The following is a 23580-nucleotide window of genomic DNA, read 5'->3' as shown; positions in this document are numbered from 1 at the left end:
TTGATATCTTTGTTTCTTCATATCTTTTTGTGTAGGTGATAGAGAAGAACCCAGGAGGCTGGTGGTATGTGCAGATTGGAGAGATGGAGGGCTGGGCCCCCTGCTCCTACATTGACAAGCGCAAGAAGCCCAACCTCAGCCGTCGAACCAGCACCCTCACAAGGCCCAAAGTCCCACCCCCAGCTCCACCTGTCAAAAAACAAGACTCAGAGGAGACTCCCCCTCCTGCTAACTCTGCCTCTAAAGCTTCAGAGCCACCAAGCAGACCTGTGTACGAGGAACCTGAATATGATGTACCTGCAATCGGATGCGAAGGTGAATCAGACACAGATTCCCTGAAGGATGAGCGCAGCCTGGATGTGAAACTAAGCAGCGTGGTCAGTGACAAGTATCGCAGCTCCCCACCTTCCTGCAAAGCCTCTCCTCCAGTGTGCAAGGCGTCCCCTGTTTTCACCCATCGAAGATCGTCCTTCAGGTCTGTAGAGGAGGTTGCAAAAGAGGAGTGTATCTATGAGAATGACGGCTTTAGGCGAAGCAGTGGCATTGAGGGAACTTCAACAGTCAAAGGTTCCAGTGAGCCAAATTCCCCAAGGAGCTACCATTCCTCCACAGTCCCACGCAAACCCTCTGGATCCTCACCTTTAGCTGGTAGACCCATGAAGACCATGACGCCAGAGATGAGCCGGAGAAGCCAGACCCTTGGCAGACATATAGATATCAGCCTCAGATCACAGGACAGCAGTCCCCACTCCTCATCAGATGAATTGAACAGAGGCCCCAAGAAAGGCACTGCCTTTAGCAGGGATGTGGAGCAGAGAATAGGCCAGAGCCCATCCACCAGGCCCAAGCCTTCTGTCAGACCTAAACCACTCCTGACCAAATCAGAGCCCCAGAGTCCTGAGAGGATGGATATTAGCTCTCTGAGACGGCAGCTGAGGCCTACAAGTCAGTTTCGACATGGCCTCAAACCCACCCGTGGGGACGACTCTGAAACAGCCTCTGTTATTTCGTCAGAGGACTCGATGTGTTCGCGAAGTACCTCAGATCTCTCTTCTGTTTACTCCAAAGGGAGCCGTGGTGATTCAGACGTGGAAGGCCCCAATTTCTACCGCTCTCTCGACGCCTATAAGAAGGTCCAGGATTCTGAAATCAGCTTTCCAGCCGGAGTGGAGGTCGAGATTCTGGAAAAACAAGAGAGCGGTTGGTGGTACATCCGTTGGGGATCGGAGGAGGGGTGGGCTCCCTCATACTACCTGGAACCTGTCAGACAAATTGGTGATCCAGGTGGTTTGGAATCAGATGGACATGGAAGTGGAGGGAGCAAGTCCAACAGCCTGGAGAAAAATGAGCAACACGTTTTGGCCCTCAATAACATCAATATTCAGGGTCTGAACCCACAGCATCAAGGCTTGAGGAGGAACACTCCGCCAATTCCTTCCAAGCCTCCTGGTGGCTTCTCTAAGCCGTCTGGAATAGTAAATGGAGGGGTTCGGATGAGGAATGGGGTACGCCAGGTGGCAGTCAGGCCTCAGTCTGTATTTGTGACCACGACACAGCCGGCTAAGGATGGCCACTACATGACTGGTTCTCTGAGGCGCAATGACTCACTTGGTAGAAGTGATCACTATGGCTCTGGTTCTGCCACTCTTGGTGTACGACGAAATGCCTCCTTCAGCACCGTGAGGCCACATGTAGTTGTTGAAAGTCAGACAAGGCCTGCTGAGCGCTCCAGCCTGGGGTCATCAGGGAGCTCATTCAGCACGAGCAATGTCCAGGATGCTCTTAGCAGAGCTAACCAACGTAATGGCATCCCTGTGTCCACAGTCCGACCCAAGCCCATAGAGAAGAGCCAACTGATCCACAATAACCTTGGTAGGGATGTGTATGTGTCCATCGCTGACTATCGTGGCGATGAGGAAACTATGGGTTTCACTGAGGGTACTTGTCTGGAGGTTTTGGAGAGAAACCCCAATGGCTGGTGGTACTGCCAGGTGCAGGACAGCCTGCTTCCCCGCAAGGGCTGGGTCCCCTCTAACTACCTAGAGCGCAAGAAATAAAACCAACCCCACATCCCTTCAACATCTTCAAGGACGTGGGTGGCATCAATTTTTAGGAATTATGCCCGCTATCTCCCCTAAGCAATATGTCCTTGAAAATGTACATTTCTGAATATACTGTGTGTAAAAAAAAACATGTTTTAATCTGATAAGGAAGGACACTTTTAGTGCTGGTTTACTAAAACGTTTTCGAAGAGAAATGTAAAGATTTTTGTGGGAATGGTCAACCTTGAACAAGGAAATTTGAGGAGGACAGTGTCTTTGAGTAACTAAATGGTATGAATGGGAGTGATAACCTCTTAAAGAGGTTTGCATTGTGTAATACTCCAGTTAAGCAGGGTAATAGCTCTGCAGCCCATCACTGATTATGATGGCCGATAAGTGCCTTTTGTATTTGTTCACCTAAATAGTGGTCCTAAATGGTGGATGGCAAAACATTAAATCAACCAAATCTTTTAAGAGTGCCATAGGCCTATGAACACCACCAATAGTATTTCCATAACCAATTTAGAGCTCCACTGTAGAGTGCTAACAAAATGCAAACTTTCAATCTTAAGTTCTCTAATTAGTACAACACAGATGAAGAAAGGAAAAAAAACAAGATTCAAGGAATTTGAGTCACACAGAATGTATTTGTTTTAAGCCACCAAGTCATCGAGCAAACTAAATCAACATTTTAATCCTTTTATCAGTATTTTTATTTGTAGTTTCATTGTTCATGTTATAATTATGTTAATGCAAGTGTTCTTTAGAGAATTATTTCTGCTTTCTTGTGACATCTGTTTTCCACCGAGAGCCTGGAATTGGAAACATTTAAGTTCCTGCCTCATGTCTCATATTATCTGATGCAGGCAAAATACACAGTAGCTGCTCAGGTTTGATTAATTGGCATAGTTTTGTTGTAGATCATAAAGCCCCTTAACAATGTGTTAATATTTGTGTTTTTAATCCCAGATGCAACTATTTTGGATAACATGTGTAAAAAAAAAAATGGAAAAGGAAATGAAACAAAAAACCTGTTAAACTTGAAAATAATAGTTGGAATTTTACGTTTACTGGAAAATCAAAGAAAGAACATGTAACTTTAGTGCTCTACAGAGCAAAACCACTTATCTAAATAGCGAACAACCTGATTAAATATAAAAACACTTAGTTTACAAAGGTTTACTGTCGTTACAGGAACAATTGACTCTTTGTAAATATTTTGTTCTGTAAACATACTGATATTGCTGTTGCAGGGATGCATTGAATAAGTACTGGAAATGCAGGGAGATAATTGAATCCCAGGGACATATTTGCACAGCATTTAGCCCAAAATGTGATGAAACCAAAGAGGTTTTTTTATATATATATATATATATATATTTATTTAAGGTATGAGTAATACAGTATATACAACAAAAGGTTTCTGATTGGAAAAATAAAAGTTTCCCATTCAGTTCCTGGAAGATCTTTGATATATGATCTCAAAATATAAGATCTATGAAACAAGAACAAAACAAGTACATTTTAATATTGCAATAGATATTGCTGTGCAGTGTGATTCTTGACATTAAACAAAAGACAAAATTATGTATTTGTAATTGTAAGTTTAGGTATTTTCTTCATATCTTCCAAATTTGGTTTCATATTATGCTATGATAAGATCATATAAATAAGACATAGCAATTACCCAAAATAGGAAGTTATACATCATCTCCCCGCCATTGTAGAAGTGAAATAAGATCATTTGAAATACAGAGCTGAAATCTAACTTTCAAAATTCAAGTGGATGATGTTCAAGACTGCTGAAATACATTTTCTAACTATGGTTGCGAGTTCTCTATACGAGGCTGAACACTAACTTTTTCATTATGTTTCTGCTGGACAGTATCATAGTATTAAACAAAGTACAGTACCTGCTAGATCGCAGTTATCTATTTTAGTGAACCATATTTGTTTACTGTTTGTTAATGTGTTACTTTGTGATCGCACAGTGACAATATTGAGGAACGAGGTGGTTCTGTTTTGTGAGTTAGTGCACTTTAAACCTGTTTTTAGGGTGCATTAATGTAAAGATGCAGTAAATACTCAGCATACTATTTATTGACTAAGTTTTTGTAATTATTTAATTTCTCTCTTTTTTTTAATTCACCTCAGATGAGTGGCTGACCTCAATAATGAGTCAGTGATCATGCCAAAAATAAATTGGAGAAAAAGACACCTCCAGTGGATGTCAAAAGTACTACAACATGATTTTCATCCCATGAACAAGGCTTACCAGCTGTCCTACCTCAGTGCAGTAAGATATGCACTGCTGGTCAGTGAGTCTCAACAGTAATTGTACAGAAACATGATTTTTTTTTTTTTTACCTTTCTTTTTGGAAATTCTCAGTGCAGCTAAAATTATTTTTGTAGCACGTTTTGTATTGGGCTATAATTTATTTTTTGAAAAGAAGTTCCTTTTTTTTCTCTATGCTGTGTGCTGCAACTTTAACAAATCATGGGCACTTCCTTCATCTTTATTGTGCTTTACATAATGCCTGATTTTATGTGTATTTATTATGAATAGTTTTATATTGTATCACTTTTTGACAATCACCCCCATTCAAAATATGACAGTAAAGCGTCATACAGGATCATAAATGACACAGAAGTCAACAAAAAGTCAAAAACATCAACCTTTAATTGTGAAAGTGAGGTTATTTACAATGAATAGATAAACATTAAGAACCATATAAGGACCTGTCAGTATTTAAATTAACAATTACAATGTTGATCACAGCTGTCAGGCATTAAGGCCTCCCCATCCTGACGAAGGCATTATGTAAACGTGTTGTATCACTTTTAACATGTCGCTTCAGCACATATTATTATAACTGCATATTGCTTTGTTTGATTGAGCTGACTTTACTTGGCTGAAATAGCAAGGGAAAACATTGTGCATCACGCTTACATTTAGCTGTGTAGCATCTATCATCACTCATGCTTTTCTTCTTTTTTCCTTTTCGACCCTTTTTTTGTCAAATTCTGAAAAATATACCTGAGAGGAAATGTGCAATAGAAGCACACATCATGCTTCAACAAGAGGAAAAATATCACAGGTCGAGAAAAAAGGTGAACAATTCCATTACATGTGTTGGGGGTTGATATTCCCAGCCAAACTGCCAGTCATGAGCTTTTACCATCATTACAAATGTATAATCACAAATCTTACTAAAAGAGCGGATGAGAAAGGCCCTAACAGCATCATCGGACCAAAGCAGTCGTATGTGACATCTCATTATCATCCTGACACGATGGACTTTTCTAATAACTAACGAGAAGCTCTGCTCCTCCTGACCCGGGTCAGCAGCGAACAGTGATTTGTGAAAGACATTGCAGCAACCCGCTGACCCATTCTTTATTGACATTACAGCCATCTGGGGTCTTCTTCACAGATGGAGAGCCTCGACCCTTCATCAGGGGCCTCAGCGGCCCTGCTCTGAGCTGTCACGTTTGTGCCTGAATGGAATTTTGATAGTTTCTTCTTTTTGTGTTGTTGTTGTTTTCCTTTCTTTTTGTTTCCTGCTTTTTTGTCCTCTCTGCACCTTCGCTGATGCCTCTTTTGACATTTACCCACCGTTGTCAAACCAAGTCAGACTTATTTCCTAACTGATCATCACGACAAAGGTGATATTTGGAATCGTTTACGACAGCGGACAAGGAGATGCTGGCGGAAGAGTCTCAGTAAACAAGAGAGCGGGGAGGTGAATGCCTCCTCCGGCTATCTCAGTTCAATCCATCAACTTCCAGGATGTACGCCAAAAATAGGAAGAAAAAAATATTTTTGTCTTTGCTGAGCCCCAGACAGAGCTCTTTGATGCGCTACAGGTGAATAGTCATTGTGCTAAAGACCTCCTGTGTGTCCAGGCCAATACATGGAGTTCCCTGTATTGTTAGAGGGGGGTTGTGTCTATACACTGGTTAGTTGGGATAGCTGGTAGTTTAACTCCAACTTAAAGGAATTGTCTGACATTTTGGGAAGTACCTTGTATTGCTTTCTCATCTAGACTCAAATCAGAAGATCTGTATCGTTATCTATATCTATGTTGTTAAAGACCTCCACACAAATATGTGTTTTAATGAAGATGGTTAGCATTAACATTGGATTTTTAACCCGTTTATTTAATTTTTTGCCTAAAAACACATCTGTAGGGGATCTTTAAATATGAAACCAAAGCCAGGAGATGGCTAGCTTATCTTAGCATAAATACTGGCAGTCTGGAGAAACAGCTGATCTGGCTTCATCCAAAATTTAAAACATCTGCAGACACCTCTAAGGGTCATTACTTAATTCATTTTCAGTCTTTATACTAAACTAAGCTAAATATATCCTGGATTTAACTTCAGAGTTAGTGTTCACACATGAGAGTAGTATGAATCTTCGTATCTAACTCGCAACAAGAAAGGGATTATTTTTATTTCTCAAAATGTGAAACTATTTCTTTAGGTTACAGCCTATTTTGGAGTCAGGGCCATCCAGTTCTCCACCACATCACTCTTAAAAGCCGTGTGGATCCACACAGCAGAATGAAAATGGAATTGCCGGAGATAATATTTTTTTGCATTCCACCTGCGCAGCTGAGCGTGTGCACACATGCCAACACACTCGGCGATGATGAGGAGTCATTCATGCCAGAGAAAATATGTGAGTTTCCCAACATGCTCCCAGAGGTCACCCGGGTGAGACAGCTCCGCTGCGCTGGCACCCTGTTTTCTTTCCTCGCTCCCTTTTTATTTTAATAAATGGACGGCACCTCTCGGGCGTGAAGCACCATAAGCGCTGCAATTCCAAACACTAGCAGCTGCCATAGCGTGTTCCTCCTGGCTATACATGCTTTTCACTCCCCCAGTTATTTTCCCTCCCTCGCCACGTATTTCCGTCTCTCCCTTCCTCGACACAGCCGAGCAGTCTATTCCCGCTGAAATGATCGAGATATGTAGGTGGATTTTGTGGATTGGGGGATTGGGGGTGGGGCGCTGTTTGTGTGCAACGTGTGTTTTTGCATGATGAGATGGATTGTCTGCAGGTGCGCTCAGGAGACAAGAATTGGGAGGTCAAGGAGGAGATTTGAGAGAGCAGGATGCATGGAGACAGAAGATGGATCAGATAGTGGATGCTAGGAGACAAGGTGAGAGCGAGGTGAGAGGAGCTGGCTTTGATAGGAGGGGGATGGAAGGAGAGTGGGCACTGTTTCTGCCCCGAAGACTATGAGAATGATTCCTTCCAATAGGGAGGGAACGTTCCATCCAACTCCCTCTACGCACATTTGAAAAAACCCCCGACCTGATGAGCTCCACGCTTCTAAACCTGAGCTGTGAAATCTCATTACACCAAACAGGGTTTTAATTGCAGCACTTGATGTATTTTGAAGCTGCTACACAAGGAACTGCAAGTCAGGGAGAGACGAATGAGTTCACACTACAGCAGCTTCTCTCAGTCTCACTCTCCGGCCATATTCTAACTTATAAAACTGATCGTACATCTGGTTTTTAGCTTCTTTTTTTTATTTTTATTAATTAGTTCTTAGGAAGCCGTGAGGGCGTGAGAGTAGAATTGGGTGTTGAAAAGGTTTTCCGGAATGGGACAAGAAGGATTTTTTGGTATCTTTTTTGCCTCTTTCATTTGAGTGTTAGTTGAGAAAAGAATTGAATGTCGTAAAAGTGTAGCAGAGGATTCGAAAGGTTTATTCGCATCTAATGAAACAGGCTTCAGGCACCGGCTCTGGAAAGTGAGTTGTTTGATAGAGGCAGGGTTAGGTTTGATAAGAACGTTTTAGTAAGTGTGTGGGAGGTATTTATGGGGATGATTTTGTACGTTTTTCTAATTAATATCTATTTTTGTCTGAGTATGAGAAGAAAGGAAAGAACTATTGAAGCTGTGGGGATTTTTCTCAAGCAGTTGAGGTAAAAAAACAAAAAAACCAAACAACCTGTGAATCACGGAATGCTGATTATTTATGTGAGTCTGAACATTTTCTCTGAATCGCGGTTGTTTGAGGCACCAGCGGGCATCAGCAGGATCTGTCTCTGAGCTCTAGAAAAGAGGCTGTGTCGAGGAACTAGGCTGTGTCTCTGTGGCACTTTTCTTCCTCTCCGTCTGAATCCCTGTTTCTAAGTAGCACAACAGTGTATCTTAATTAACCTTAGCCAGTTGGAAGAGATTCTAGCACTAACAGCTTTCTGATCAAGAATACTGCGCTGCTGTCATTTTGCATGGGAGCCTCAGGTGCCACATTTTGAAGGTGGAGGTGAGCTGTCAGGAGTGACTGGTGTTGAGTTAAAGGTGAGGTGGATTTATGGAGCCTGTTTTTGTCCTCGATGTTGCATTTATGGAATTTGTCATCACCCTGCTGTGGGGAGCGGTGTGCCAAAAAGAAAAAAAAGAACACTTGGAAGCCTGACGCCATCAAACTCCTGATCTGTACATCTGTTACACTAACAAACGCAGTAACGACTACAGGCCACGAGATGGACCAAAGGAGGTGCTATTCTTTTCGTTTTTTGTTTTTGTTTTTTAAATTACCATTGTTGTTATGCAAATTGTGTTAAACTCTTGCAAACTCCTTGTTTTCAAAAGATATGCCATGAAGAGGCTAAGGAGGCTTTATTCCACTGTAAATGTCAGTGAATCATCCCGCGATGACTCATCTACCCACCAAATCATACACGGTGACGAAGCCGCAGACGTATCTCTTCAAAGCATCATTACACTGTACTCCAGTGTGCTCGGATGAAATCCAATGAAAGCAAATGATATCCAAATGCATTTCTGATTGGAGACATTCTGCATTCGTGCATTCCTTTTGAAAACAGGGCATTTTCTTATTTACCTTTTCATTTTGACAAGCCTTTTTTTGTATCTTGTACATGTTTACATTGTATCTCGCATTGCCCAAAAGAGAAACAATATTAAATGTATTATCTTTGTTGTTTTAAACTGACTCCTGTTCATTTGTCTCACACTTCCAGTCACATCTGCCACTGCAGATACAGAGCAGCGTCTTAAACCTTCCAGCTCACAATTTAGCCAGATCGTATGTGACAGTAATATTATAGATTGAGACATTTATCTCTATTCGCAGCATTGTGAAAGCCATATTAAGTGACTGGAGGAGCAGAACAATGCAGCAGGTTACATATAGCGAGGTATGACTTATGAGAGAAACGTGTGAAGGGGTTGAGAGCAGTGAATGAAGACGAACGAGCTCTCGGTGCCGTAGTTTTCCACTAAAGAGGAGAGACAAGATTTTCAGCTTTTTTTGCTTTTTTTGCTTTGTCCAAAAGCCAAACCATTAATCTTCACCTCTTGAAAAGGAAAACAGGTTTTCCCGAGGATTCAGCAGGTCAGACTATCATGCTTGATCTTCTGGCACTATCTGATATCACCATGTTGGTGTTGTTTTTTTACAGCGTCATAGTTAATGTTGCTCCAAAACCGTCACTGTAGCTGAAACAGTCTTATTTTTGTGATGCCATTGCTTTGCAACTTGGAAGGAATGCCAGAAAAGTATACACATAGGAAAATGTTTCACTTCTAACATTGTGGTAAACAGTGTGAAAGAGTCTTTTTTAACCCCAACCGTCTCTTCCTAAACATGCCCAAGTGTTTTTGTTACCTAAACCTAACCAAACTGTGACAGAAAGCTGAAAAAATTAACCAAATAAACACAATAATGAGAGAACACTATAACAGTTAGTTCCAAACAGGATGCAGGAGTCCTGTACTAAATTAAATCAGCCACAACGACCTGCTCCAAATGGGGACTTTGTCTCTTTTGCCTGAATTGTAATGGTGGTCATAGTGCAACAATCATTAAGTTCCAGGAACAACAACAACAACACAAGATGCACAGCTATGACATCACAACAATGTGATATGTCAATTGCAATGACAGTCCATGGAACATGATTATTATAATGTTCCATAGACATCACCAATGCTGCAATATCAGATACACTGCTCTTCTATAAAGGTATAGCAATTAGAACCGTGCTAAGATGCTAACATTGACAATTAGGACAATTTAAAGATGTTCTGGCAAGTGTTAGCTAACAGTTGATAACTGGCACATCCAATACACACAGAGCAACATTAGTATTCATTTAGAATTATGTTTGTGTCTTGGAAGAATTTTTAAAGTCAATTCTTTCTCCCCTTAGTTAGTTTTGGTCTCCATTGTCTCCTGTGGAAAAATGCAGCCCTACATCTGCTAAATCTTCTATATCCACTGTTGTTTGGTGTTAATAAGGCAGTGCACAATGGGGTTATCAGAACTTTTTTGCTGGGACTAATGATGACAGTGGTAACAGTGAACAAAAACAGTAAAGCTGAGGGCTGTAGAACTTAAACTGTTTGCTAAAAGATTCAGTAGAACTGAAGGAAACTGCAGTCTGTCCTCCAGCTCGGTCTTTCTGATGGCATATAAAGCAAATATCACTGATTAAAATTCAACATTATCAGTACTTCTTTGAATGATGGCGTATTATTGATCAAACCCCTTCATGTGTTAACACACGGGTAATGTATACCAATGTATATCCACTAGATGGCTCTGTTAAACCATTCATGCTTCAAACTCTCCTCCAGACAGCAGCCGTGTTGACAGGACAGAGAGCAGCACAGGCAGATTTTCATATGAATAGACCCGCACATTACATACTTAATATGTACATTGACAATGAGATTTGAAATGAGATTCTATTATGATCAATCCCTTTTTTTATTCAGCGTGACTAATAATATCGGGTGTGAACATTGAAGAACGATGATCTCTGGCAGGGTTGAGGATGCTCAGCTGAACAATGACAAGTATTAGATATACTTGTCTGAATTATTCTTTTCATGAGATTATTACTCATCCTATTCATATCCATCAGCCGGTTATTTTATATAGAGATGTCATGAGTTGTCGATTGCAATCACAGCTAGAAAGCTATGAGGGCGCTCAGAGGAGTCATCTGGATGAGATGCTTCATGAATTTACAGTGTGCAGTCATTTTAGTAGCAGCCCGTCTACACTGTTATTTTAAGTGCTGTGTCGTGGGCAACTGGACTTGTTTCGGTTTCTTGAGGGCGCTTCGTCAGTTCTGAACTGATGGATGAGAGGTGACCTGGATGGCTGAGAACCTTCAACGGGATATCTACAGTGTATGTTTCAGCTAAAGTGTTTCACTGATCTCCTGACCCCCTACCTGTCACAATATGGCCACCCAGCAGCTGTGCCTGGAACAGAGGCTGTGGCACATGATGCAACAGAGGGCCAGCGCCCCTCCAGATGACCAGGCATTGTGTTCGCCCACATATAAAAATGCACTGCTGACTACATCTGCGTTGTTGGCCAACTCACATTCTGGTTTCGTTAGGTCTCTGTGCCAAAGGTTAAGTGTGTATAAACTATTGCCATTCCATTAGCAGGTCCAATATTTAACCAGCGAAGGAGAATGACAATGAACTGGAGTAAAGGAAAGTTTAAGCATCTACAATTATATGGCAACTACACAAACTTCAAGTGTTGATGAAGGCCATGTGATAGAGCGCCAGAAAAGGTAAGTGAATTATTAATCAAATTATTACAACAACTAACTAACTTCGCTGTTCAAGATGTGGAAATGTATCAGGTCTACAAAAGACATTTAAAGAAAGACAAAGACATAAAACTACTAGCAAAGGTCTGGTCTCTACACTAGTTGGCCAAGTGACACAAAACATATTTGTGTGTGTCTTTGAGCCCAAAGTTATTTATTCACTATATCTTATAATGAATGATATTGTAGGGAATCCCTCATCTTGCCTTAACTTGAACTTATATCACTTTAGGGCTGCGGGAAAGGAAAGCATGGGGACAACATATTCCTCAGTAACTCAATCTCTCTTAATGTCCGCTTCTTCCCATTAGGATGACAACCGCACTCTCTCACAAGGTGATACATCACTTCACATTCTCTCATGTCACTCTGCGCTCTAAATCACCCTTAAAGGAGAACTTCGGTCGATTTAAACATGCAGCTTCATTGCTCAAGCTACCCTTGACTTGCGAGTACCGAAGACGCGAACAAATTTGGTCCAGCCATTACAGAGCTCCGTGAACGGAGATGTAGCATTGAACGCTAACAGCATGGGGTCAGAACTTTACACTGTGTTTTAAGCGTCTTAACATGCTCCACATCTCACACCAAAAGTTATGCAACATCAGCAGACACCTTAGCACACAGCACTGTAGCGTGTATGACTCAAACTGAATAAAAAAAGTAGTTAAAATAGTGTGTTTGTGCAAGGAGCTACTTACCTGTTTGTTGACATCCGTGTGTTCCGGTAGCTAGACCAAACTAGCATATCCATCGAGTGTGCACTTAACAGGCTTGACAGGCTATTGTAAGGCTCATGGCTCATGACAGGCTGTAACATGGACATGTACATTATGAACATAAACACGAAAATGCTGGAATACGTTTCCGTCTCCGCCAGTGAGGGAGTAAGTGCACGCTCGACGGATTGACTAGTTTGGTCTAGCTACCGGAACACACGGATGTCAACAAACAGGTGAGTAGCTGCTTGCACAAACACACTGTTTTAACTACTTTTTTATTCAGTTTGAGTCATACTTGCTACAGTGCTGTGTGCTAAGGTGTCTGCTGATGTTGCATAACTTCTGGTGTGAGATGTGGAGCATGTTAAGACGGTTAAAACACAATGTGAAGTTCTGACCCCATGCTGTTAGCGTTCAATGCTACATCTCCGTTCACGGAGCTCTGTAATGGCTGGACCAAATTTGTTCGTGTCTTCGGTACTGGCAAGTCGAGGGTAGCTTGAGCAATGAAGCTGCATGTTGTAATCAACCGAAGTTCTCCTTTAACCTTAAAGGGGAGGTGCACCACATTATGTACATCCTGATTTAACTTAAAGGGGAGCATACAATGTAATGTATGAAATTACAATTTTGGAAAATATTCTAATGTCTGCATAAACCAGGGAATAAAATAAGTTTTTCCACAAAAAATAGTACATTTTCACAAAAAAATCCAATGTTACAATATGTTGGTTAGAGAAAGGCAGGGTACTCAACTTCAATGCTCGCACTGAAATGTCAATTTTCCATGTATTGCATAATGAAAACTAAAACCTGACATTAATAAACAGGCCCTGAGTGACTCATCCAACATCTCTGCTGCACAGACCCAATGGGCATTTATCAATCTGCAGCTTAATCTTCAACCATTCCTGTAGAAGGGCTTGACAGCTCCTGTCCAAGACACAGAGGTTTAAATCTCCCAATAGAGGTTTTATAGAAGACAAAGAAACGTGAATAAATCTGGCATTGCAGTGACCAAAGCTTTACATTGGTGGCTATTCAAAGATGACTTGATTAGGTGCTGTTCTAGCTAGACCATGCTTGGTACAAGTACACCAAATTATCTAAAAACACAATGACTATTTTTTCAGTTAAAGCTGCACTAATCAATATTTTTATGTTATTTATGGATCAAATGGTTAGTGACAAACCCACACAACACTGTCACCCAAATCTGCAATTTCCCTCGGCTCTAAAGAACTTTTAAGCCTCTTTTAGCTTATATTGTTGTTGTTTTTGAACCCATAACATATCGTTTCAGTTCAGTCTCTACTCTCCTCTTTATTTCCAGCAGCAGCAGTGGCTTGTTTTCAGTGTACAACAAACTGTACGTTAACTACACAGCTAAAGTTAGCAACTAGCTAAGGTGATGAACAGTTGAGAATTTAGAAGATGCAGACCAAAACAGAGCTCAAAGTTGGGTGCACATTGGACTTATTACGAATGTCTGGTTTTGGTAACATTAATTAAAACATCATTATATAGTGAGAACATGTTAAGGTTAGCATGCTTACATGGTGTTATATGCTCAATATTTATACAATTCATTTATCATGTTGTTGATTATATCTGTGCTGGTTGCAAACTAAGATAGTTGTACTGAACTGTTTTCTTGGATGTTAGCCATAACTTTATCAAGTCATAAGTGCCATTGTTGTGTCTACTGCCCACAATTGACCAACAAGATAGATGGTTGCAGATTTAAAGAGATAGATACCTCAGAATCCCAAATACATATTTTTCCTCTTACATGTAGTGCTATTTATCCATCTAGTTGTTTTGGTGTGAGCTGTAGAATCTTGAAGATATCAACTGTAGACATATGAGCATCCTCTTAAATATAATGGAACTAGATGGCACTTTGCTTGTGGTGCTCAAAGCCCCCCCCCCCAAAAAAAAAAAATGCTTTTCGTGAGCATCTTACGCTTCTGTCTTTGGTGTGAACTCTCCCTTAGAGTTACATAACCTACAACTAGTCCTGTCTTGTAATCCCTAAAAAATATTATGTTGGTTTTTACTGAAAGAACAAGTTGTGTCATTGTGTACCTGTGTCAATGTTACTTCTTTTAAGAAACAAATGATTTTTGCTCAAACACATCTGGAAAATTTATTAACCAATCATCCGACTTACACTGAACAGAGCTCACAAACAAACACTTGCTGTTTCAAATGAAAACAAAAGAAAATACAGGTATGCAAAGTACTTCAGCTGCTGAGTCACAACAATGGACAAATATATAGTATTTCTAGCCACTGGTTCCAGTCTACATGAACACTAACAGCTTTCCTCTCTGATGCTCGTCTATGGTTGGTCCCGATGTTCATGCAGAGTGAAAAGATTACTCATGCATGGCAAAAAGTACTAAGAGCTACAGAAAGAATCTCTAAATGTGCTGCTGTGCGACTGGCTGGAGTCATGTCTGTATAGTGGCAATGTAGAAAAAGCAAACACGCAAGAAAAGCTTGAAAAGGTCTGCAGGAATTAGTCCACACATCATAGATGGACAAATAAATAGTACATTACAGGATCAGTAACATTCAAGGAGCCTGTGGATGCAAAAATAAAATAAAAATGGCATTACATCTGTTCATTAAGGTTTGTACAGAATATTTTACAAATGAAAATCTTCAGTCAAATTGTTTTTAGCTTGATTTGAACTGTTAGTCAATGTGGTCCAAAAATGTATGTAAATGTTAAAAAAGCCAATATTGAATACAGGGTTTTACACCAAGGAAATGACATTTATATAATGCATCAAAGACTAAGAAAAAAAGAAATCAATGATTTTTCTATTTGGTCGGAGTGTCTGCACAAAATAAAACATGCCACCTTTGAGTCTCAGAGAGCAACACCAGCCTAAACATTTATAAGATTACAATCAGTAGCATCATAAAGTGACATTTATCATTGCCATACAGTGATGGCATTCAGACTATATAACGATAAGAGATATAAAACCAGAATGGGACATAGGGCTATCTAACATGGGTTTACACACAAGAAGATAAATAACAAAAGAGAAAGAATGAAATTCATGGATTGTAATAAAACCAAGAGTTTCTATCTTGCACCCCAAAGCAACGAGGTTTTGATTGTGTACTGCAACATCTCTTATTGCGGTAAGGTACAAGCAACGCTCTATAATATCACTATTAGAAAACAAGAAGACATTTAGATTCTCCTGGTTTTGGATTACAAGAAAACACATTGTAGAATCATGATTATCAATCACAACAAATTTAAAAAGTTTTTTTTCAAATCAAGCACACTGATAAAAAATCTCTCTAAATACATAAGTTAACATTCAAATGTGAATTAACACTTCAAGCAGTAGCGTAATTGAACTGTAATGTGGGAGGAGGGATGTGTTAAGAATTACTGTCAGCATTTTCCCAGAAAGGACAGCTGGCAAATGCCATAGCAGCATAGGTTTGAGCCCCATTTGTTGGTTATCTACAAAATGAAGTACAATATCATTATTACAAAACAGCCTCTCAGCTTTGTGTGATGTCCTGTAATATGCTATGGCTTACTGCTGAGGTGGTGTATTTACAGCTGAAATTTCTCTCAGTACATTTTATACTGAACATAGGGGATAGGAATCACACAAATATTCAAAATACACTTTCTTATAACCCTGCACCCAACTGACTTCTGTAAAGGATCTTTGCTGCTGGTGAAAGGCCTGTGACAAGGGATATTACATATTTTAATAGTTGAATATCGAAAATGTCATGGATTTGTTTTTACAAAAATAACTTTAAATTGTTGTGCTTTTTCTCCTCTGAGTGAACATTGTGTGACTGTTTGTGACACAGAATGGTATTATTTGGTAATTTGTCAAGGGTTTTGGAAAATGGCAGAAAACACAGAACACGATCCATCTGCATGTTGCAAATGAATCTTCTGTGGGTTAAGGCAGGAGGCTGTGTTGTGTCCGTAGTGGCGTGCGATACCATGGCAACAATCCTTTGACTTTAGGTGTTATGGGAACTATTTTAGAGGGCCTGTCAATTCATCATGAGTGCTCACAGTGTATTAGGCAAGTGTGTAGGTCAAGTTTGGAGAAATAGTTCACATCTTAAAAATGGTCCCTGGCCCTGAAGATAACCCAAATTACCTTTTTTTATTTTCAACTTCCAGTTCCCTTTCATAGATTCGGAGCTTCTGAGTATGCAGGACGCAGGTTTGTAGATGTTTAAAGATTAATGTCTTACATTCTCAATAATGGGGCATTTCTGAGAGGACGAGGCTGATTTCAGTGCAACATACCACATTGCAGAGCAAGCAGCTAGCTAGCACAACAATAGAGCTACCACCGACGTTTGCAATAGAACTACCATGAAGGTACATTAGATTATACGAGCACGAGATGTGTTACAATCCTACTTAGTATACTCAGCACCGCCTTGCGTCTCTAAGCACATCACTCACTTATAATCACCACAACAAATACAGAAATCCATCACTTCAGTATTACAGTGACTTCTCTTTTCTCCAAATCTCAGTAACACACAGACACAAGTTGTGACATACTGAGATGATTACCTGCTGTGGTGTGAGGCCATATTTCAGAACTTCAAGTCATCCTCTGAGATTATTGAGACTTTCAGCCCCAAAGTGACTCATTTGCGTTGATGCAAATGGGTGGCATTCCCTACATCTTTAACATGGCTCCAGAGATGAAATCATTTTGGAATAGGTTCAGTTTCTCTCCTTCAAAGTCTTCCAAGATCATAGGAGAGAGTGAACACAGAATTAAATTCTCTGTGGAAAACCACTGCCACATCAAGTGCCACCTCTGCAGGGAGATTGTGACAGCGACTATCAAGTGAAAGAGACCTTTCAAGTAAAGCAGTACTTGCTTTGGAAAAAGTCATTCAAGAGAACCAACCAACAATACACGTGTGAAAATCCTAAATGAGAGTACCAGAGTTCATTTCCCTGAACATAGACGTTTCTTTCCCGGACTCTGAGATTCTGCTGTTCCTAGGGAGTCTGTCTGTCCGTCTGTCCCCCTACGTGCTCCGGTAGGTCTTGATAATGTCTTTGATCTGCCTTCTGCAGATGGGGCAGCAGGCGTTGGACATCTTCTTGAGTTTGAGGCCGCAGGTGTAGCACAGACACATGTGTCCACAGGCGTAGATGACCGTGTCCACCATATTCTCATAACAGATAGAGCACTCATCGGACCAAGTCCCACGGCACGCTGGGAACGTTGGTGATTTGGGGAGGCTGACTGGTGAATTTGGGTTTGTTCCTGTGGTGAAATTGAAATAAAATGTTAAATAAGGAAAGATGCGAAAAGTAGTAAAGTACATACACCATGTATACTTTTACCTTTATTTTTAAACAGCTAGATGCAAATGTACTGAAGTAGAGTTGATAAAAAGTGTTGCTACTGTTAGAGGGTAGGGTTGGGCCTACAGAGAACACAACAATTCCAAATAGTCTTGAGTTTTTGTTGATGGCTATAGAAATAACAGCGGACAACTCCTACCTCACCTAACATAAAACATTGGTGACATTTTTTCATGATGGTATTTCAAGGTATACACAACTCTTCACCAATGTTAGCTTGGAGACCTACTATACCTGTTGGGCCACAGACTTTAGAAAATGGCAGTTTGCCCAAAACTAGCAGTAGCAGTTAGCTGGACTGGCAGTGAGAGGTTGCTGTTAGGTATATTTGGTTTATCAAAGATGCTAGCAAAGCAACAGAGTAGCCTAAATTTTAAAAAAAGGACAGGAGAAATGTGTTGAACTATATATATTCAAACATTATGGTTATGGCTGAAAAAATCAATGCCTATCAACCACAATTTGTTCACTGAAGTGACTGTTATTTGAAGCAATCATCACAATGACCCATTCAATCAGTCTATTTTCTGTGATAGTAGAAATCAACCAATCAGAGCTTTGTAGGCCGGATTAATTATTAGAACAGCATCCTATCCTACATATCAAGTCATCTAGATAGTCACAACTCAATCCTGCAAACATACTGTGATTTTCAATGCATTTAAGTACACTTTTAGGACATGGAACATAAAAAATACCTTTGATGGAATGTGACTGTATACATTAACTGTCACTGTCACTGTAAAATCTGACAAAGTGACTTTACTTAAAAGTAAAGTAGTTAAAGTAAGTAAGTAACACTTTTTAGCCCTTTTAGTAGATTCTTTTAAGTAAAGTGAACTTTAAAAATGTACTGTACTGTACTGCATTGACAAGATAAGATGAAACCTGATGAAGGTCTAAGTACCAAAACATTGTTTTCATTAAACTTAATTGCAAGTGACGTGGACAGTGTGCTGGAGTCATTTCCTGATCTACAATTGCATTAAAATAACATTGATTCCGGAAATAAGAAAAATGCTGAGTTTTTGATGTGATTAATGAACAGGTCGATAATCGGGTCGACCCACAATGTGCAGTGCATTTTTGTATATGTATAATTTAATTTCACTTGCTTTTGATACTGAAGTACATTTAATCAGATACTTTAAGATCTTTACTCAGCTACTATTTGTATGGGTAACTCACTTTTATCAAGTAAAACACCATATCTTTACTTTTACTCAATTATGACTACTGGGTGCTTTTTACAACAGTGAAATCTGAGCTGGAGATTTGCAAACATGAAAACTACATCCAGTTACCAGAATGAATTGACACAAAATGGCAACTCAGCCTGATTATTAGTCTAAAAGACAACAAGCGTATATAGGAAGTTTAGTATCAGGTTTATGTCTTGAACTATCTCAAAAAAGACATTGCATCAGTCCCATTTACATAACCCAGCTATGTGACATAATAAAACATGCCCAATACTCAACACATCCAGCTGCAGCTGCAGCTGCAGCAGCGGTGGGACCATGAAGCGCTAGCCATTGTTTCTAACTATCGCAGGATGACATCTGCTCACTATCCCTTAATGGCTTCCACTCAGTCCCCTGTGAGGTGATAAATTATCTCCTTCTATACTAGTAGCTCTCTATCTGGGTGTACCTACCCCCCGCTGAGCTGCAGTACGCTGCAGAGCACAGGCCTCCGTTGAGAACTGGATCAGAGCTGCCACTGCCCAGGGTGCTGGGGGTGTGTGGAGAGGAGGAGGGTGAGCTGGGGTTCGACGTGGTCCGCGGATCCCCAACATGAGTGGAGCCTAGTCGGAGCAGATTAAGGCAGGAGGTTAGATGTTTATGTTTAATCAGAACTCAAATTACTCCAGCAACACATACATATAGTTTGATTTGTTTCTGTAACACACCTTGAAAGGGTACATAGGTACAGGCAATGAACCGAAGCAGGACTCACTTTTTCCCCACTATCTAGGTTACATTTATAGTCATGAAAGAGAGCACTCCGATCTGTAAGAGCAGTCATTTTAGAAGTGAGCACATTCATCACTAAAGACAAGAGCTCTCCTCTTTCTTTTTTGGGAAAGAGTATTTCAGAACAGAGTTGGCGTCCTTCAATCTTTCCTTATCCTATATTTACATGATGGCCGGAAAACAAATGAGAATTCCAAGAACACATAGCCAATGATGCCTACAAAGACAGATCAGGATTTTTATGGCTATGACATGACAATCTTGAGTCAAAGTCATTAACAATGCACAAGCTGAACATGTGAGTATTCATTATCAGTGGGTCAAATGACTATTATTAATTTCAAAGGTGTCGCTCTCTAAGATGGATCGACTGAGAAATGTCATTTGACTTGATTTCTACGACCTTACAGCTCAGTGTTTTAACTGTCAACAAGTCACTTGTCACTTGTGTTCAGTGAAAAAGCTCTGATGGTGTGCACACGCATACTAGCACCAAACAGCTGCCACTAAAGAGGAGCGGAACATTTAGCACCTAAACAGCCAGATAGTTCTCTTAGCAGTAGGTGAAGAGCAAAACAGAGCTAAAAGAAGAGTCAGTGTTGGACTAAAAGGGTAAGTGTGTTTACAGGTTTTGAGGACTACTAGTGCATAGTTGAAAAAAGCAGAATAAAGCCTTTTGTGCATAATGTAGGCATCAGGTCATATCTTTAGTTCTGCTGTATAGATCTTGATCATTTGTTTATAAGCTGTCCAGGTATGTCCCATAGGTAATGTGTAATGATTTAAAATAGCTTCAATGGTTTACCATTACAGGTAGTGCAGAGACATCACAATACCCAACAAATGAATATGCAAATGAGCTGTCTTGCAGAACAAGCATGTAATCAACAACAAATAATTCCTATCCAATGCTGTAGTGCTTCTCAATGTAAATGCTGATTACTTTAATTACCTGCCCTGCAGCTTGCTGTCAAAATATAGCACACTAAAAACTGCATCAGAAAGTGCACTGTGTGCACAGCAGATATTTATGCATCCTATTTCAGGTCCTGCTCTTCCTTTCAAAGAGCATCACTCCACAGTGTTGAATGTTACTGGGGAACATTTCATGGTGCGTCTATGAAACCAGAGTCATCTGGTGTGGCAGCGTCACTGTCAACACTGACCAGTAACATCATGACAGCCCCGCACTAACGAATGGCCCAGCAGTCTGCCAGGCTGCATGCCATCTGCACCAGCGCTCTAATCAATCAAACTGATGCCCAGGGCCAGCAGACACAGGCCCGCTTCACTTTAGGGCCAAGCCAATAATGTGTCATTGGAATTTAGAGAAACTGCCCCATAATGACTGCCAGCTCATAAACAGCAGCAGTGTTTCTGTTACAGTTGGTGAGTCGTCATGTCACTGCAGCACGTAATTCTATATCAGGAGCTGTTTCATGTGGCATTTCAAGCGTGGGGGCGGGGGATCAAGAATCTCTTTTGTTTGCATACCAGGGGTTGCCCTGCTGCTTTCTGAGCCCCTTCGGCTACGCATGTGTGTATGATTTGTACTGTATGTATAGTGTGTAACATTATATAACAGGTCACCATGAGTAAATGCATTTTCAGCCAAGCAGAACACGTGTGATGCTCTACCCATTGTCTATGTTTAGATACAAGAAAGGACCACAAGTATAAGAAGACACTGATCAGCACTGGCAGATTGGTATTCCATCACAAGCATTCTCAAAATGTATTTTCTCTTCTGTAACCTGCCTGGCATTCAAAAATACCCCTGCTACCTGACTAGATCAAACTACAAATGTGAAATTGTCATGATGAATTTTATTTTCAAAGGTAAACTGAACTGGGTCTAGAAAGCCCTGAGTTGAAATTTAACCCTGGGGGTGGGCAAATGTGGCCCCGCTCTGCAATAAAGCAATTACATCACTAAATAATAGGCCAAACTCGGTCACAGGCACATGTGGTCAAACAATCATACAGGTTGAACACACGCTGTTAGTTTAACAAAGTTACAATGGGCTGTAATGAACCTTTGAAAGTTTTATCTACAGTAACCTCAAATGTTAGCATCTTCCTGAAAATGCTTAAAAAGGGCCAATTATCTTTTTCAAAACCTAAAACTGATTCTCTTAAAGATCCTGATTAGAAAACCTAGCACCAAATACTTCACATATAACTTAAAATTAGATCAGAGAAGATAAGAGAAATGGATTTGAGATTATATGGTACGCTTTATATGCAATGTCTATCTGTGTTTTGTTTTAAAAGGTTTAGATAATGCCTCTGAAAGAATAATAATTAAATACAAAAATTAACCCATTTCTCATTCTGACTTCCATTCATGGATTTGATCAGTTAAAGCGACCACCTCACAAACCACTGCACCAACAGTAAGTAGAGTAATATATCATCATTAATATTCAACAAATGAGCTGTGACGGATGGACTGTCTCTTTTACAGACATGCTGCTATTTCCCAGCAGTGCAAAACAAATTTAATCAATCTCCTGATTATCACTGTTTTTTTCAACTGTTTTACACACTATTTTTTTTCATTTTCTAACTTAAATGTCAACATTTTGCCACATGTCTTCTGTTTGTGCATATGGACATAGGAAACCTAGCGACTGCATGGTATAAAAAGAAAAAAAATAAAGGCTTCAGTATGGCTGAAACAAGGCTACGTTCACATCTACAGTGTGCATTTGAAAGCTGCAGTGATTGTTGGATTGTTTGGTAAAAGATTACAAAAACAGTTTCAACCCCACAGGTTGATACGGGATATCAGACTCTGTTGAACGATCCAACAAGCACTTGGTTTGAAGCATACCGAGAACTTTAAATGTGCACTGAAAAACCCAGTTACGTGAACTATTTTGTGTTAAAGGCTTAGAATCATGCTGTGAGTGTTGATCAGTAAATCACCGTGCCGCCCCCGCAAGGTGCTGCCGGACTTGTCATGTTTCACCTTTTATCGGATTACTCCAGCCCGATCACCCCGCAGCACTGCAGCATGAGTGCTTCCCCCGTGGAACTGAATCCTCTTTCTCTCTGTCCATCTCTCCCTGTTAATCCCTTTGGCAGGCCGGCACCACCCATTCAGGGCAGCTGAGGCATGATCTGTGGTGCCCAGCCCTGATCCCGCCTGCTCACCACTAGATTAGAGCGACCTGTGTGAACAGCTGTGACGAGGCAGGCTTCTGCCTCTGTGGCAACATCTCTGCTGCTCTCTACTTCATCTATCATCTAATCACCCATCCATTCATCTTTAGCATATATGAGTACGTCTATGGAGAGAATTTAAAGCATTGGAGGTATGCAGAGTATGTGATCAGGGAGCTGGGTGGGGCTGAGGCTGAGGGGAGGTCAAGGGTTGAGGGCTTAGCGTGTGTTTGTGTGTAGATGCCTGACAGGGGGAGAAAGGAGTTAAATGGAAAATCTCCAAACCGCACTGTAGACTGAAAAAACAAAAAAAGAAAGAAAGAAAGGAAGGAAGAAAGAAAGGAAAGAAAGAAGAAAGAAGAAAGAAAGAAAGAAAGAAAGAAAGAAAGAAAGAAAGAAAGAAAGAAGAAAGAAAGAAAGAAAAAAAGAAGAAGGAAAATACCCTTTCAAATAGTTTACATTAACATTTCCTTGGTGAAACACGATCCTCAAACACAAAATGGGTGGCTGTTAATTTAATTGCCGACAACGTCTTTTTGCCGAGGCACTCCTGGGACAAATGTGCACTTAGGCTCAGTTTGTTTTGTGCGTTTAGACCTGATGAGAAGAAAGCAGCTCGGAAGGCAGTTGTTTAAGGTCATGGT

At 40.4% G+C, this 23580-nt stretch overlaps 2 protein-coding genes across 9 annotated transcripts in view; one reads left to right on the top strand and one right to left on the bottom strand.

Annotated features, from left to right (window-relative positions):
- sh3pxd2aa (SH3 and PX domains 2Aa) overlaps window positions 1-9018 on the top strand; it is a 115903-nt gene extending 106885 nt beyond the window's left edge. For all 7 annotated transcript variants that reach the window (XM_030421706.1, XM_030421689.1, XM_030421680.1 and 4 more), the window contains one exon: window positions 36-9018. In XM_030421706.1, the coding sequence (XP_030277566.1) occupies window positions 36-2057 (2022 nt within the window). In that variant the 3' untranslated portion in view covers window positions 2058-9018. The remainder of the gene's footprint in view (window positions 1-35) is intronic.
- A 5493-nt stretch (window positions 9019-14511) lies between these two features.
- neurl1aa (neuralized E3 ubiquitin protein ligase 1Aa) overlaps window positions 14512-23580 on the bottom strand; it is an 82356-nt gene continuing 73287 nt past the window's right edge. For both annotated transcript variants that reach the window (XM_030429670.1, XM_030429671.1), the window contains exons 5-6: window positions 19450-19599; window positions 14512-17691 (exon numbers count right to left, since the gene is read on the bottom strand). In XM_030429670.1, the coding sequence (XP_030285530.1) occupies window positions 17450-17691; window positions 19450-19599 (392 nt within the window). In that variant the 3' untranslated portion in view covers window positions 14512-17449. The remainder of the gene's footprint in view (window positions 17692-19449; window positions 19600-23580) is intronic.

The sequence above is a fragment of the Sparus aurata genome, chromosome 1 (assembly GCF_900880675.1).
Source record: "Sparus aurata chromosome 1, fSpaAur1.1, whole genome shotgun sequence".
Taxonomy (NCBI): Eukaryota; Metazoa; Chordata; class Actinopteri; order Spariformes; family Sparidae; genus Sparus; species Sparus aurata.
Note: the sequence above shows the minus strand (reverse complement) of the source record. Positions and strands in the feature narration are given on the sequence as shown.